The following is a 14,082-nucleotide window of genomic DNA, read 5'->3' as shown; positions in this document are numbered from 1 at the left end:
AGGTCCCTTCCAGTTAATTTTCCTGTCTCTAATATCCGTGGATGGAGAAAATAATTTGATTTTGTAGTATTTTTTGTATAATCACAAGGTCATGGCCATGCTTCTGTTTAACTGCAAATATTTCTGAAATGCTGTGTGCCAGATCCATGTTCTCCCTGGGTGGTGTCTTTCATGCAAAATTCAACGTCCACTCCATGCACTGCTTTACAATCTTCAGTCCTCACACATCTCACCCACTATAGCCTCCTTCTTGAACATCCTTCATGTCTTCAGTGGCCTTCTTTGGCTCATGGGAGAGAAAACAACCTTAATCCTCACCACTTCTGGCCACCAGGAACACCCCAGCCATCCACCTTGTTTGTTCCAAGTTCTGTGCTGCTTTCTTTCCTTGTGTTTTGTAGGAATGTGCCCCCCGTAACAAGTTACCCTTTGTCTCCTTAAAAAGGAAAAAAGCCCAGAAGTTTCTCTCCTCAATTTGGTTAAAAGACACCTCATAGGACTTTGGGGACTTCACCTCAAACTTAAGGATAGCTAATTAGACAGAAGCCAAAAAGTCTTGCCTAAGCCATTCACTAGAAAAAGAAGAGAACAACAACAACAAAAAAAAAAATTATTTTTATAAAATGTTTTAGCAGGAGCAAGAACCTCTTGCCCTGGCTTGGTTTTTCTCTGTAAAGAGCTTTTTTATTTTGCCTTTTAATAAAACCTTTTTGTTTCCAAAACTGTCACAGGAGCCATCCTACTTCTTTTATGCCACCTGAGGTAGCTGAGCTATCAAGGGTATGATGTTTGTCTATGAGAGCCTGTAGACCTAGCTAATAGATGAAACAGTGTTTACCTTGAAGGCTGCAGTGGCTGCTTGTCACCACCCCTGTCCTCCTCACCTCCTGTTCCTTTTACAGTCCAACAGTTCTCCTCAGCTGTCTCGGCTTCAGGCATGGACATGTTTTCCTTTTCATTTGTCCTAGTTGACACCCTCATTTTTTTCCTGCCCCACTGGAAACTCAGAACACTTGCTGAGCAAACCTATTCGGATTTCCAGCGTCTCTGGAAGGGGTTCCAGGACCATGAGGCTGTGGGAGCTCCCTGGCTGCTCGGTATCGGCTTTCGGGCTCCGCCAGCTGGAGAGCAAGCAGGGCAGTGACAGCTGTACTGTGAGCACCGGCCCCTGGCTTTGTCATGGTGATTGGACTTTCAGTCCCTTTTTGCTGTCTTGGCAACACGAGGTCAAAGAACATAGATGCTTCACTGTCCAGCAGCTTCTGCTTTGGGCTTGTGGTAAATGAAGTAGAAAAAGATGTTTTAATCACGTAGAGGTAATACAGACAGTTGCAGAGAAGTACGTGAACCAACCCAAGCTTCCTTTTAAACTCTTTAACTGTTTGGTTTCATTATTTTTTTTTCTTAGGGGAGATTTTTGGAATGGCTACAGCAGAAAACATTGGATTAAACTTAGAATCAGCTGGAACCATTTCCATAGCCAAGGGCAGCTGCCTTGGCCAAAGGCTTGGAGCAGGGAATTGTTTTCACTCCGGTTCTTAAACTGTGAAAGCTCACATGAAGCTGATATGCTGTTGGCCTTGTGCCTGTGTCTGTCCAAGAGTCATCTATGACCTGGGATCACACCTTGGAATTAAGAGAGAAAAATCATCCAGTATCTATGGACATATCACAGATGTTTTAATTTCTCTGTTTCTAGTTTTTTCCTTTTTACAATCAAAATTACCAAAATGAATGCTTTGAACGGTTTAATTTCTGGCTCATAAATCAATACAGATATTGTTTTGTAGTCTATATATTGTTTTTGTTCTACTAAAATTTTACTCATCAAAATAAAAACCAGTTCTTCCAGCCTCTGAGGCTGAAAGAGACTACATGTTGGTGGTTAGCAGTGAGTTGGCAGTGCTGGGTTAATGGTCTTAGAGGTTTTTCCCAACTTAAATAATTCTGTGTTTCTATAAAGTTTATCTTCTTTATTTGAAAATAATTTTATTATTTACCTAGTGGGGTCTGTCCTATAAATGTGCAAATCATTTTATAGTCATGTGTCTAATAAATCAAGCCTGTACTTTTGTCTCAGGACTGTCTGTCCAAACCATTTGCATGTTGTAAATATGGGCTGCAGTCTTTAAATTTGGGCTGTCTCTAAAAACATCAGAACCATCCTGACACTCCCTCAGTCTCCAGATGAAAATTTTGTGTATTGAACACATAAGCTTTAGAAGGCTTGATTTAAATCAGTGTAAGTACTTATATTTTAAAATATTTTTTTGCCATTTATTGCTTCTGTTATGTCCTTTGCCTCTAGCCCTTCCTGTGTTCTCCAAAGAAGGGATGCAAATTGTGAAAAATGCATATTTTATGATTGGCTTTTCGCAAATATTAAATTGAATATTATATGTGTTATGTTATATTGATTAAAAGTGCTGTATTAACATTTTAATAGTATGGTATATGTAGTTTTGTAGTTAAAATAGAACCTATGTATGTGGGGTTTTTTTTTACTAACTCAAGCAAGAGATGAGATAATGAAGAAACTCTTCACACAGAGATGACAATGATGGGGGCCCATAAAGAATTACTGCCTCCTTATCGGAAAAGACAATCATTCTTCCACCTTCTCTCTGTCTTTATGGAACCACCAGGATTAAGGGGAAGAAGTTGACAAAAACCAGAAAAGTTCTTAATTTGCAAGGAATTTATGCATCATGTATGAGATGTATGAATATGCAACAGGCTACTGCTTTTAAAGATTATTCCTTTGTTCACAAGGCATGCGTATCAGGCTTAAGTGCCCGAGAGCATCCGGACGTCCGTAATTCTTTGCTTTTTATTGTCTTGTAATTGTCCTAACTCTAAATTTTCATTACTCTAATTGTATTACTATTTTTATAACCATTTTATTATTATTAAAATTTTAAAATTTTAAAAACCAAGTGATTGGCGTTTATAACACAAATTAAAATCCTATGAAACAGTACACTCCAAGTCTGTCCTGATTCACCAGCTGGAGAGGATCCACTTGCCCATGTTTTGACACATGAATTTGTTTGTCACTAGTCAGAGCTGTGTGGTTCTAGGCTCAACAAACCTATCAACAAACCATTTGGGAACCTAAACACACCAGGTGACCCAGCAGTGTTTTACTGGGCAGTGTCACTGGGATAGGGCCCTCAAGCATCCCGTTGTCCTGTGGTTTGATGAGGTGGCTGAGGAACACTGAGCACAAGCCTGCCTTGTGCCCAGGTGGGATTTGCCTTCCCAGAAGGGCTGCTGGGAGAAGAGGGAGCAGGCAGCTGGACCTGGCCTGGAGGATTGTGTGGGAATTTGGAGGGATTTGCTGTGCTTTGGCAGCTGCTGCCAAAGGTTGTGAGGAATTAACATGTAGGGACTTACTCTGAGAACTGTAATTCTGTTAGACTGAAATACCAGTTACTCCAAATTTACCAGCTGATCTCCCCAGCTGGAATCACTGTTCCTCTTTACTCAAACTCAATTGTGTTCTCTCTATGTTGGAAACCAATCTTGGAATAATTCACCAGAAGACTTGTTGAATCCCTGTTCACAAGGGATTCAATGGTTCTAGTAGTGAACCTTTTTTTTTTTTTTGTCCAAGTGTCAATTCCATATTGTTCCTTTTTGTTTGGTTTTTTTTTTTTTTTTTTTTTTTTTTTTTTTTTTTTGCAGAAGTGCCAGATAGCAGTTGGATGCCTCATGAAGGTGTTACAGCACACCAGCACTGCTGCCTCTTTCCAGGTCCTGTCCCAGTCAGAGCACAGAGGTTACACAAATCCACATTGGTTGCCACTAATGGTATTTTTCCAGAATTCTTGAGTAGCTCTCACTTTGCTCAGTGGCCTTTTGAAGCCTTGACTCTCGTCATCTCCTGTCACCTTTTGGAAGGATCTGCCAGCTTGTTTTGCTGCAGTGCTCTGGGACTGCTCCAGCTATCTGTTTCTGGAAAATGAGCATTACTACTCCAGGGAAGCAAACTGCCTGATTCCATGTGGAACTTCTCTGGTGTAAGTTACAGAGGTGATCCCAAAGTTCTAGCTGTAGCAGCTACTAACTTTGGAGGCAGGGCTGGGCAGTGGAGCCTCCAGCATGGCTCCAGCTGCTCCCCACCCCCCTCCCCAGAAAAGGAGTTTTTGTGTTTTCCAAGTATTTTTCTTGAGCACTTTCATCTCCTTTAGGATATCGAGCGTGCTGCCATGCCCAGAGGTGCATTGGCTCTTGTCCCAGCAAGGATTGGCTGCCCTAGAATGCTTCCAGCCTAGCAAGAGAGGCGTGGGATATAGAGAAATCGGCCATCCTGGCTCCAGAGGAGCCACTCGTTGCAGCTCCTTCCTGCCAGCACCTGACAGATGTTTCACAACCTCAGGCCAAGCTGTCATTGCCTCAGGAAACGTTTCTGGTCTCCTGCCTAAATCTTCCTCATGGCAGTTTCAGTCCACTGCTTCATTCCATGCCTCCTTTGCATGTTGGGAAGATTTAGTCTCCTTTTCTATAATCTGTAAGGTTGGAAAAAAAACACTAAGATCATCGAGGCCAGTAGCTGCAGTTTTGTGTCTGTGTGGTGTGTTACATGTGGGGAAATGGCTGTTTCCTCCCTTGCCCCCGAAGCAGATGCAGCAGATGCATCTGGTGTTGGAATGGAACCTCTGCCACAGGGATGGGTCCACGCCGTTTGTGCCCTTGCTTACACAGCTCCTTGGAAAGTGCCAAGACAGGAAAAGCTGTGGCTGTGGGGACTGCTGAGACACAGCACAAACACTCCTGGAATGACTGGGGATCTGTCTGCCTGACCACCAGCACATCGTGCAGGGACAAGGGGACAACAAGACTACCTTGCTCTGTGCCATCTTTTAATGCCCTACCATTCCCCAGCTGGTGGTAGGAGCAGATACACCACTGCTGCCATCCTGGAATGCTGCGTGATGCTTACCTCATCCTCGGGCTGTGTCTGCAGGAGGAGGAGGGGAGCAGGGCAGGATAATGAGAGGATTACTTACAGCCGGCCTCCCCGAGCCCTGCAGCTCATCTGTGCTGCTTTCAGAGCCGGGGCAGGGGAGATGAGTGGGGAGGGATAATTTAGAACATGAGGCTGGGAAGTGATTTAATTAGGACGTGGAGCTGCTCTCTCCTGGGTGCAACCCACCACCCCCCTTCCAGTGCTTGGGGCTCCCCTTTTTCTCCCTCCAGCATGGACAAGGCTCAGCTATGCAAGCAGCTGCTTATTCCAGTTATTAAACTGTGCACCTGTGACTCCTGGGTTCCACAAGCTGTAAGAGCTCCTGCAGCCCAGAGATCTCTGCAGCTCCCACTGGTCCCATTCCCGGGGCTGCATGGGCTGCAGCAGCGAGCCTGTGTTCTGAAGCCTCCAAAATCCTCACTGGCTCAGTCCTTGTGTCCATCCCTGAGTTGCACATGGGGCTAAGGTCCACAGACTCGGTTACTCACTGCCATTTAAAGGGTGTAGGTGACAGCCCCAACACTAATTTTCTCTCTGGTACAAATCTCATGTTATTCCCCTCTGGATTTGCATTTTTCCTTGTGATGCTGCACCTGCCTTATGGGAACTGTCCTCCCAGGGCACAACAAACCAGCACTGTCCTGCCAGCTACTGTCCCAGTCCAGCAGCATCTCTGGAGAGGCTCAGCCAGCCCTGGCTGCTGCCTGTCCACTCCCATGCTGTCTGTGGGGATTATCATCCAGGACTCACATTAACCCTCTTAATCCAGCCCAGAGCACGTGTGCCAGAGCTGCTTCTGCCCCACGGCCCATAAAGCCCTTCCCAGTTCCCAGAGCCCCAGCATTGGCCACTCCAGCACTGACCCACATACCTCCCCGCAGCTCTGGAAGTAGATTGATTTCCTGCAGCCTGATTACATCATTGTCATGGCTCCCAGAAAACAGAGGACTTTATATTTTTAAGCAAATTTGGAGAATGATACTGCTCTGAAAAACAGGTGTATGGTCAGCCACAGGGAAGCAGCAAGTAGCTGCTCCTGGAGCTCCATGAAACAGGGTTCTGGGAAGTGCACATGGGAATGGTTTCATTTTACATCTGTTTGGAATTGAGGGTATGGATGAGGCAGCCAGTGTTTTCTCTTAAAATTACAGGCTGCCATCTTAAAGCCTTGCTGATTAGATTTTTTTTTCTCTGCTGATACAATTTTCAGGAACAAATTCCTGTAGAAGGGCTGTCTGGGTGCCAGTGGCTGCTGCCATCCCCCTTCTGTGTATATTAATGAGTAGTCAATTAAAAATCAATTAATACATGTTCTGTGCAGAGCATGTTACCACTGTAGGACAGTGTATGACACACGAACCAACCAATTTTGTAATCCTATTTTAAAAAAACCCCACAAGTGTGCTTGGGAGGTCACACAAGTGTGCTTGGGAGGCCCCACTGGCCTTCCAAGTGCCAGAGAATTATACTCCAATCCTTTAATACCCTGCTGGCTGCAACCCCGGCACCTCCTGCTCTGCTGGGGAGGACCCTGTGCTTTGTGTGCCACAGCCTAACAGGGATTTCTGTGCATTTTTAGAAATGAATGTTTTAAAATAAAATAAATATCAATGGTTACAAAGCTCATTCAGTAACTCTTTGGTCTTTTGCAGCTTAAAAGGCTGATTGAGAACCCTGCTAAGAGAGCTGAGTTATGACTGCCATTGACTTTCCTCCACAGGGGAACATAAAAGCCACCCTCAGCCCATCCCTCTCTGTGAGGACTTTCCTGCCCCTCCCCAGCTCTGCACTGGGCTCCCTTCTCCTCCTGTGTCCCTGTGGATCTTTTTACTTGCCTTTGTCCTGATGACAATGGCTTTATTACCAGATTAAATTTATTACTCAGATTAAAGCTGAGTCACTAAGGAGGGTTCAGCTTGTGCCTCCTTGGGTGCCTGTTCAACACTTGCTTTTTAATGAAGAAGGACTCTGTTATCTCAGGAAGGACATTTCCCTAGAGAACAACAGTGTGGGGATGAGGGTAACTGTGGGTTATAAATAGTTCCTATTAATTGCACAAGTTCTCAAATCCTTTGGCTCATAACCTTGGGCAGCTTTAGTAACCCTGCCCTGGTGCTGACTCAGCACTGTCCTCACTGCTCACAGTGGGGTTCAGTCCTATCTGGGTCAATATCAGGGTATTTGTGTACTGTAAGACTCAAGTCCCAGCCTACTCCAGCCCCGTGGGGTCCCGGTTTCTGTGGGTCTGGCTGGAGCTTGTCCTCGTGACTGGAACACCGGTGGCAGCAGGGTGGCAGTGGGCACTCTCCCTTTCCCCACTTTCTTGGGGGGCTTTCCTGAGCGTCGACTGGGGAGTGCTTCCCACCTTGAGACTTGGAGAAACAGAGATCACAACCAGTCAGAGCCATCGCAGAAACAGTGTTTATGAGGATGACCAAATCAGCCCGTTGCTCACAAGCCACGACACAGAGGTGCCAAGCGGGACCACAGCGCTGGTGGCAGCAGGGCAGGGACGAGGTGGGACACAGAGCAGTGCTGGCAGACAGAGGGGTTCACCGGAGCCAGCGTATCCTACTGAGGGTCCCCACAGCCTCTCTAGGGCCCCCCAGGGACTGGCCAGCAAGAAGTAATGGAACAGCTTGCCCACAGTCCCCAGCTCCTCGCAGCATGCAGAGCATGTGGATGGAGCAGGATGTCCATGCTGCAAGGCCTGTCAAGTTGGCAGCCTCACACTTGACTGACCATAGGTTCATGGGCAAAACAGCCAGGGCTGGCTGCAGCAGTGCTGCTGGGGAGCCCCCCATGACACCCTTGCAGCTGGGGTCACCCCAAAGCATGGGGATGATTGCTGGGGAGGAGGCAATACTGAAAAAGCACCTGCTGAGCCTGTCCCAAGCCCCAGAGAGCTTGGAAGGGGCATTATGGGGGGTTGAGTCCCCATGGTGGGGCAGGTGGGGTGCAGGAGAAGTAAGGAGCTGGCTCCAGGCAGACCAGCTCAGGGATACCACTGGGGACCTCCAGGGACAAGGCAATGCACCTGGGGTCCTGAGCACCCACACCCTGCTCAGGACTGGAGCAAGAGCCTGGCCATAGCATTATCTTCCTGTGAGCATGGCCCCCAGTCCACCCCTCAGACAGCCAATTTCAGCAGCTGGGAAAATGCAGAATGGCTTTTGCTGTGCCAGCCTCCACTGGCTTTCCTGGAGTGCCTTCCCAGCCACCCACTCTGGCCATATCCCTTCTCCATGTCATGTCTCCAGCTGCTCCTCAGCTCCCTCAGACCCAGACTTTGAGGAGAGCAGCCTTGGGCATAGAGATGGCAAGGGTGCCTGTGGGGATGCATGATTGGCCCCTGCCTCCTTCCAAAGGGGACTCTGCAGGAGGCAGGGGGGGCTGCACTCAGGATGAGAGTCAGGATGGGCAGTACTGGGCTGCCTATCCTGGTCCCTGGGGAACCTCTGCATCCCCAGCTGCACGGATGTGCTGGCAGACAGAAGATGTGCTGCACAGTGCCAGGGTGTGCTCAGGGAGAGGTGAACAAGGGCACAGCTCCTCGTGAGCAGGGCAGGCACTGGGCTGAGACCCAGCTCTCAAGTGCAGGGGATGGGGAGGGAGGCAGTCGGCCCCTCCACACTCTGTCAGAAACGTGTGGGGAAGGGTGAGCATCCTCATCCTCTCCAGGTGCAGCCCCACACCCAGGGCAGCCCCAGTGGCTCTGCTGTCGGAGGGACCAGGAGGAGGAGGGTGGGTCTTTCGCCTCACTGCAGGAGCAGATTCCAACGCTCCCATCTCCAAGTGCCCCCGTTGCCAGGGTTGTCATCTCTTGCAGTCATCGGCGTCGGTGTCTGGCAGCCCGGTGGCAGGCTGGGAGCTGGGCTGGACTGCTTGCACCCTCTCCTCCAGGCTGCCACCTGGGAACACCACATAGCGGGCGCTGACGCGCTGGGGCTGTGGCTCCCGCAGGTTCTCCTTGCTGTGCCAGATGCCATAGCCGAAGTAGACGAGCAAGCCTGCAGCGGGGACAGGGACAGCAGGGGCTCCAGCACAGCCTGGCTGCTGGCACCATCATGGCTGGCACCACAGCGGAATGTGGCACGGATGTGGCCAGTAGCCCAGTGGAGCAAAAAGCTAAAGCACCACGGGGGCTTAACTGGGCTGCTTGAGGAGGAAAAGTGTCCTGCCCAAGGTTATGAGCATGTTAAGAGCAAGGGGAGCACCCTCAGTCCCTGGGAAAGGGAAGGACTTCCTGAGCCCCACGGAGCTGCCTCAGGAGCAGGGGGCGGTTCTAGCCCAGGGCTTTAAGGAGGATCTGAACTTTTAACAGGAACAAACTGTAACACTCTGGGAAACAGAGAGGCTCAGGAGATGCTGGGAGACCTCGCCTTGCATCTCCAAAGGGGAACTGGAGGCAGAAAGGGGCAGGATACGCTTTACAAACCCATAAATGGGGGACAGGAGCTGCCAAAGCAGCTGGAGAGTGCCAAGACAAATCCTGCTCCCCCTCCCCAGAGCAGACATGGGAGCACTCACCTAAGAGAAGCCAGACAGCAAAACGGAGCCATGTCATGTAACTGAGCTTCAGCATCAGGTAGATGTTGAGGATGATACTCAGTGCTGGGGAGAGGGGTACCAGGGGGATCTGCAGGAGAAAAGGAGTTGGTGGGGGGGAGACCTGCAGGACCACATTCTCAATCTTTAAAATCATAGGGACAAAAGACAGCACTGGCAAATGTGTGGGACAAAGGGACTGTCACCTTGGGATTTCTAGAAGTGGCACTTTTTTTTCAGGAAAATGAACAATGGAGCCAGGAGCTCGGAGCCAGGCTGGCAAGGTGGGCACAGGCATCATCATGCGGACCAAACAAGCTCCTGGCATGATCCTGAGCCAATGTGGTCCTTGCTAGAGGAGCCAGGGCAGGGGCATGGCAGGAAAGTGGTATCACCAATGGTGTTATGAAGCTGCACTGACTACATCAGGGCTCAGGTGGGCTGAAAACAGGAGAGGGGGAGCACAAGAGGCATAGAAGTGGTTTGGAGGCTGAAAATGGGCTCCATCACATAGCTGAAGGGCAGCCAAAGTAAGGAGCTGAGGCAGGAGAGGAGCAGAGGAATTGTGGGGATGCAGAGAAGGGAGCCCAAGGTGGACAGGAGCAATTCTTGGGATCCATCCCATGGGATGGACATAGAACTGCTGGGGATGTCCCCTCCTGGGGACCAGTGGCCACACAGCAGAGGCACCAACACTCCCCACACACAGTGTCCACAAACATTCTCTTCCTCCTCTCCTCCCTCCTCCTCCTTCAGCAGTTGTGGTGCTTTCAACAAAGTGCTGTGTCTGGGAGCCCTGCCGGTCCATCAGAGCTGCTCCCACCTCCCCTCACTCCTGCAGAGGGATTTCCTGCCTGGGCCCTGGGCATACCTGGAAGGTCTGGGTGCTGTGCTGCTGCTCGTGTGCCCAGATGAGGAGGAGACTGAGCAGGAAGCCCAGACTGAAGAGGACCAGCAGTAGAGAGTAGCTCCAGGTGGGCAGGTGGAGGTGGGTGTTGCCAAACACTAAGATGGAGCAGAGGCAGATGGCAGACACCATCAAGGTCACCACGGCCACTGTGACCACCTCACCTGGGTAGAAGTCTCTGAGGAACTCCAGGTAGGGCTCAAAAGCTGCCTTCAGCTGCCCCGGCTCCCGCTGTTCTTTGCTCTTGTCCCTGTCCACCAGCTGCAGCTTGTCAGAGAAGGACTCGTACTCCTTCAGCTCGCCCCCAGACGGGCCCTCGAGGGGCTCAGGGTTGGGCCGGCCACTGGCCGCCGGTGCAGGGACATCCCCCTTCTGCTGCTGGAAGCGCAGGACGATGATGCTGGCGGCCACAAAGGTGTAGGCCAGCAGAGTGCCAATGGACAGGAACTGCACCAGGGCCTCTAGGTCAAAGACGAGAGCCAGCAGGGCCATAAGCAGCCCGAAGACCACGATGCCAACCACGGGCACCTGTGTGCGGGGGTGCACTCGGGAGAAGACCTGAAAGAAGAGCCCATCCTCGGCCATGGCGTAGACGATGCGAGGCAGGGAGAAGAGGTTGCTCAATAGAACTGTGTTCATTGCTGAGGGACGGGTAGAAGAAGGGAGACCCCATCAGACCCAAACCCAAACTGGAGATTGTTCCCAGCCCCCATGGCAGGAAGGTGGACAGCTCCCTCCCACCACTGCCTGTACTCACCACAGATGGAGCCAGCAGCCACCAAAAACCCTGCCCAGGCGTAGCCCCTCCTATAGAACGCATCAGCCAGGGCAGAGTCAGGGTCCAGCGTGTGCCAGGGCACCATCAGGGTCAGCACAACTGACACCAGGATATAGGCACCGGTGGCCAGCCCCAAGGAGAAAGCAATGGCCCTGGGGACAGCCCTCTGTGGGTTCCTGGCCTCTTCACTGGAGGCTGCGATGACGTCAAAGCCCACAAAGGCGTAGAAGCAGGTGGCTGTGCCAGCCATGATGCCCGACAGCCCATATGGGGCAAAGCCACCCTCCTGGGTGCTCCAGTTCTTGGGCTGTGCAAGGACAAAGCCCATAGTGAGGATGAAGAGGATGACGCCCATGCTGATGGCTGAGAAGATGTGGTTGAGCCAGGAGGACACTTTGGCCCCAAAGGAGATGAAGGCGGTGGCTACCAGCAGGATGGCAGCCGCCAGGAAGTCTGGATAGCGGGCCAGGAACGGTACCTGCCAGGCACCCACATGGGTCTCGGTGAAGTTCTTGATCTTGTGGTTAAAGATGGAGTCCAGATAGCCACTCCAGGCCCTGGCCACTGCGGCCCCCCCGATCATGTACTCCAGCAGCACATTCCAGCCGATAAGGAAAGCCCAGATTTCACCCACGGACACATAGGTGAACATATAGGCAGAGCCTGTCTTGGGCACGCGGGCTCCAAACTCGGCATAGCAGAGAGCAGCCAGGAGTGAGGCAAAGCCGGCGATGATGAAGGAGACGATGACGGCAGGGCCGGCGATCTCCTTGGCCACAGTGCCTGTGAGGACGTACAGCCCAGAGCCCACCATGCCCCCGATGCCCAGCAGCGTCAAGTCGATGGTGGAAAGGCATCTGTTAAAGGATGTCTCCATCATGTCATCCTCCAGGGTCTTCACCCGGTTGAGCTTCTGGCAGAAGCGGGTCAGGTCAGTGGAGCGGGGCAGCCATCTTGCCATCGTGGAGGCAGATGCCTGCTCCCAGCAGAGTGAGGGGTCCTCAGCAGTGAGGTCCTGCCTGGCGACCTGGTAGAGGGGCAGGAAGGGATGAACATTCCCTTGGCAGTGAGGTGTCAAGTGCTGGGGACAGGGTGGAAAAGCCACCAGGGCACATTCCAGGTGTCCCTGGCTCCTCAGCCAGCACAGAGCTCAGCACAGAAGTGTGTCCTCCTCCAGGGGTGGCACAGGACAGGGACACGTGCCAGTGTGCCAGGTGACAGGCAAACCACAGTGCTCACAGGGCAGAATCTCCCCATTAAAGCCCAAACCAGTCTGCTCTGGCCCTGATGAAGGTTTTCTTGCTGCCTCCTCTCCACCTTATCCAATATCTACTTGAACTTCACCCTGCTGTGCCAGGACCCCACCACGAGGGCATGCAGCATCTCTCTGCCCCCAGGATCCTGCTGCTTCCCCAGAGGCTGCAGCAGAAGTCAAGAGCAGCTCCCATGGGAGTCCCCAGCCAGACCAAGAAACAGCCAGCGCCAGGGACCAGCCACACTGGCAGCTGCCATAATGACAGTGGGAGGACACAGCGCTAGGGACATTCGGGTGCTGCTTCCCAGCTGCTCCATGGGGTAATTGGTGACTTTGGGGACACTCTCCCCTCCCAGTTGCCCTCCTTTCTGTGCCAGAATCCCCACACCTATGTAAAAATTGTCCTGCTCAGAGGGCTGGTGCAGCCCCACTCCAGGGTCCACATCTCAGAGGCCAAAAGGTCATGGAAAGCCCACGAGGAAATGATGGAATGACAGGGCCGATGATGGTCCGTGAGGACAACGTGCACAGTCCGTGCTGGCTGAGACTCCCACCCCTGCACATCCAGGTCCCCGCAACCGGAGGCGTTGGCAGTACTGGGGTCCCCAATCACCACAAACGCAACAGGCGCAACTGGGAGGATGCGGAGCTCGGTGCCCACTGGACTCGGAGCATCCCTAGGGTTCGGGGGGTGGCCAAGGGTGGGGAACCCCAGACCGAGGAGGGTGTGTGTGGGTTCCGGATTAATCCTGGGCGGCGAGAGGCGACAGTTTCGCCCCTGCTCAGCCCCGCCACGATGCCGGTTCCGGGGCCGAGCCCCGGCGCCGATCCCGGCCGCGCTCCCCCAGGACGCTCCCCAAAGTGCCCAGCCCGGCTCCCGGGCCCAGGGGTTGTCGCTCACCTGCGAGGGTGGCCGCGGGCCCCGCACGGCCCCGGCCTCACCTGCTCCGCGCCGCCGCCGCCGCCCGGCTCCGCCTCCCCGGGCTCGGCGGAAGGGCGGCGTCCGGGCGAGCCCCCGGCCCAGCCCCAGGGGTGTCTCCTCGGAGCGGGGAGCAGAGGCTGGGGGTACCGACGCAGGGGGGTCCCCACGACCACAGGGTGGGCAGACCCCCGGGAGTGTGTGCCTGGCTGGAGCCGCACGGAAACGGGATACAGCGTGGTCATGGAGATATTCCGAAGGCTGCAGCCTGGGCTGCTCTGGAGACAGGCTGGGAGAGCTGAGGGTGTTCAGCCTGAAGAAGGCTCCGGGAGAGCCGTAGAGGGGCCTGGGACAAGGACCTGGAGTGACAAGGAGGAATGGCTTCCAACTGACAAAGGGCAGGATTACGTGGGATATTAGGAAGGAATTCTTGGCTATGAAGCTGGGGAGGCCCTGGAATAGTGGAAGGTGTTCCTGCTCATGAGCTTCTAATCCAAGGTTTCTTCTAACCCAGACTACTCTGTGATTCTGTGATGAAGCAGTTATCTCAAATCCCATCCACTCGATGCAGTTCTGGATGGAGCAGAGGGCTGAGATCCTGCTCCTCTGTCTCTACTCACTCTGTTCTGGAGCTGCTACCTGAAGGGCAGGCACATCCTCTGTGCTCAGGTGTTTGTCATGAAGAAACTAAGGTGTGGAGAAA

At 52.3% G+C, this 14,082-nt stretch overlaps 1 protein-coding gene and 2 long non-coding RNA genes across 3 annotated transcripts; 1 reads left to right on the top strand and 2 right to left on the bottom strand.

Annotated features, from left to right (window-relative positions):
- Positions 1–265: 265 nt before the first annotated feature.
- LOC137484983 (uncharacterized) lies at positions 266–2,263 on the top strand. The gene is made up of 2 exons (XR_011005129.1): positions 266–392; positions 832–2,263. It is a non-coding gene; the product is annotated as an uncharacterized lncRNA (long non-coding RNA).
- A 1,534-nt stretch (positions 2,264–3,797) lies between these two features.
- On the bottom strand, positions 3,798–6,379 carry LOC137484982 (uncharacterized). The gene is made up of 2 exons (XR_011005128.1): positions 4,704–6,379; positions 3,798–4,511 (listed from the first exon to the last, which is right to left on the bottom strand). It is a non-coding gene; the product is annotated as an uncharacterized lncRNA (long non-coding RNA).
- A 998-nt stretch (positions 6,380–7,377) lies between these two features.
- Positions 7,378–13,433, bottom strand: SLC7A4 (solute carrier family 7 member 4). The gene is made up of 5 exons (XM_068209229.1): positions 13,362–13,433; positions 11,185–12,232; positions 10,392–11,068; positions 9,503–9,611; positions 7,378–8,982 (listed from the first exon to the last, which is right to left on the bottom strand). The coding sequence occupies exons 2-5, from the start codon at positions 12,164–12,166 to the stop codon at positions 8,789–8,791; spliced, it is 1,962 nt and encodes a 653-aa protein (XP_068065330.1). The 5' UTR covers positions 12,167–12,232; positions 13,362–13,433; the 3' UTR covers positions 7,378–8,788.
- Positions 13,434–14,082: the final 649 nt, after the last annotated feature.

The sequence above is a fragment of the Anomalospiza imberbis genome, chromosome 18 (assembly GCF_031753505.1).
Source record: "Anomalospiza imberbis isolate Cuckoo-Finch-1a 21T00152 chromosome 18, ASM3175350v1, whole genome shotgun sequence".
Taxonomy (NCBI): Eukaryota; Metazoa; Chordata; class Aves; order Passeriformes; family Viduidae; genus Anomalospiza; species Anomalospiza imberbis.
The sequence above is the reverse complement of the archived record's forward strand: the minus strand, read 5'-3'. Positions and strand labels throughout refer to the sequence as shown.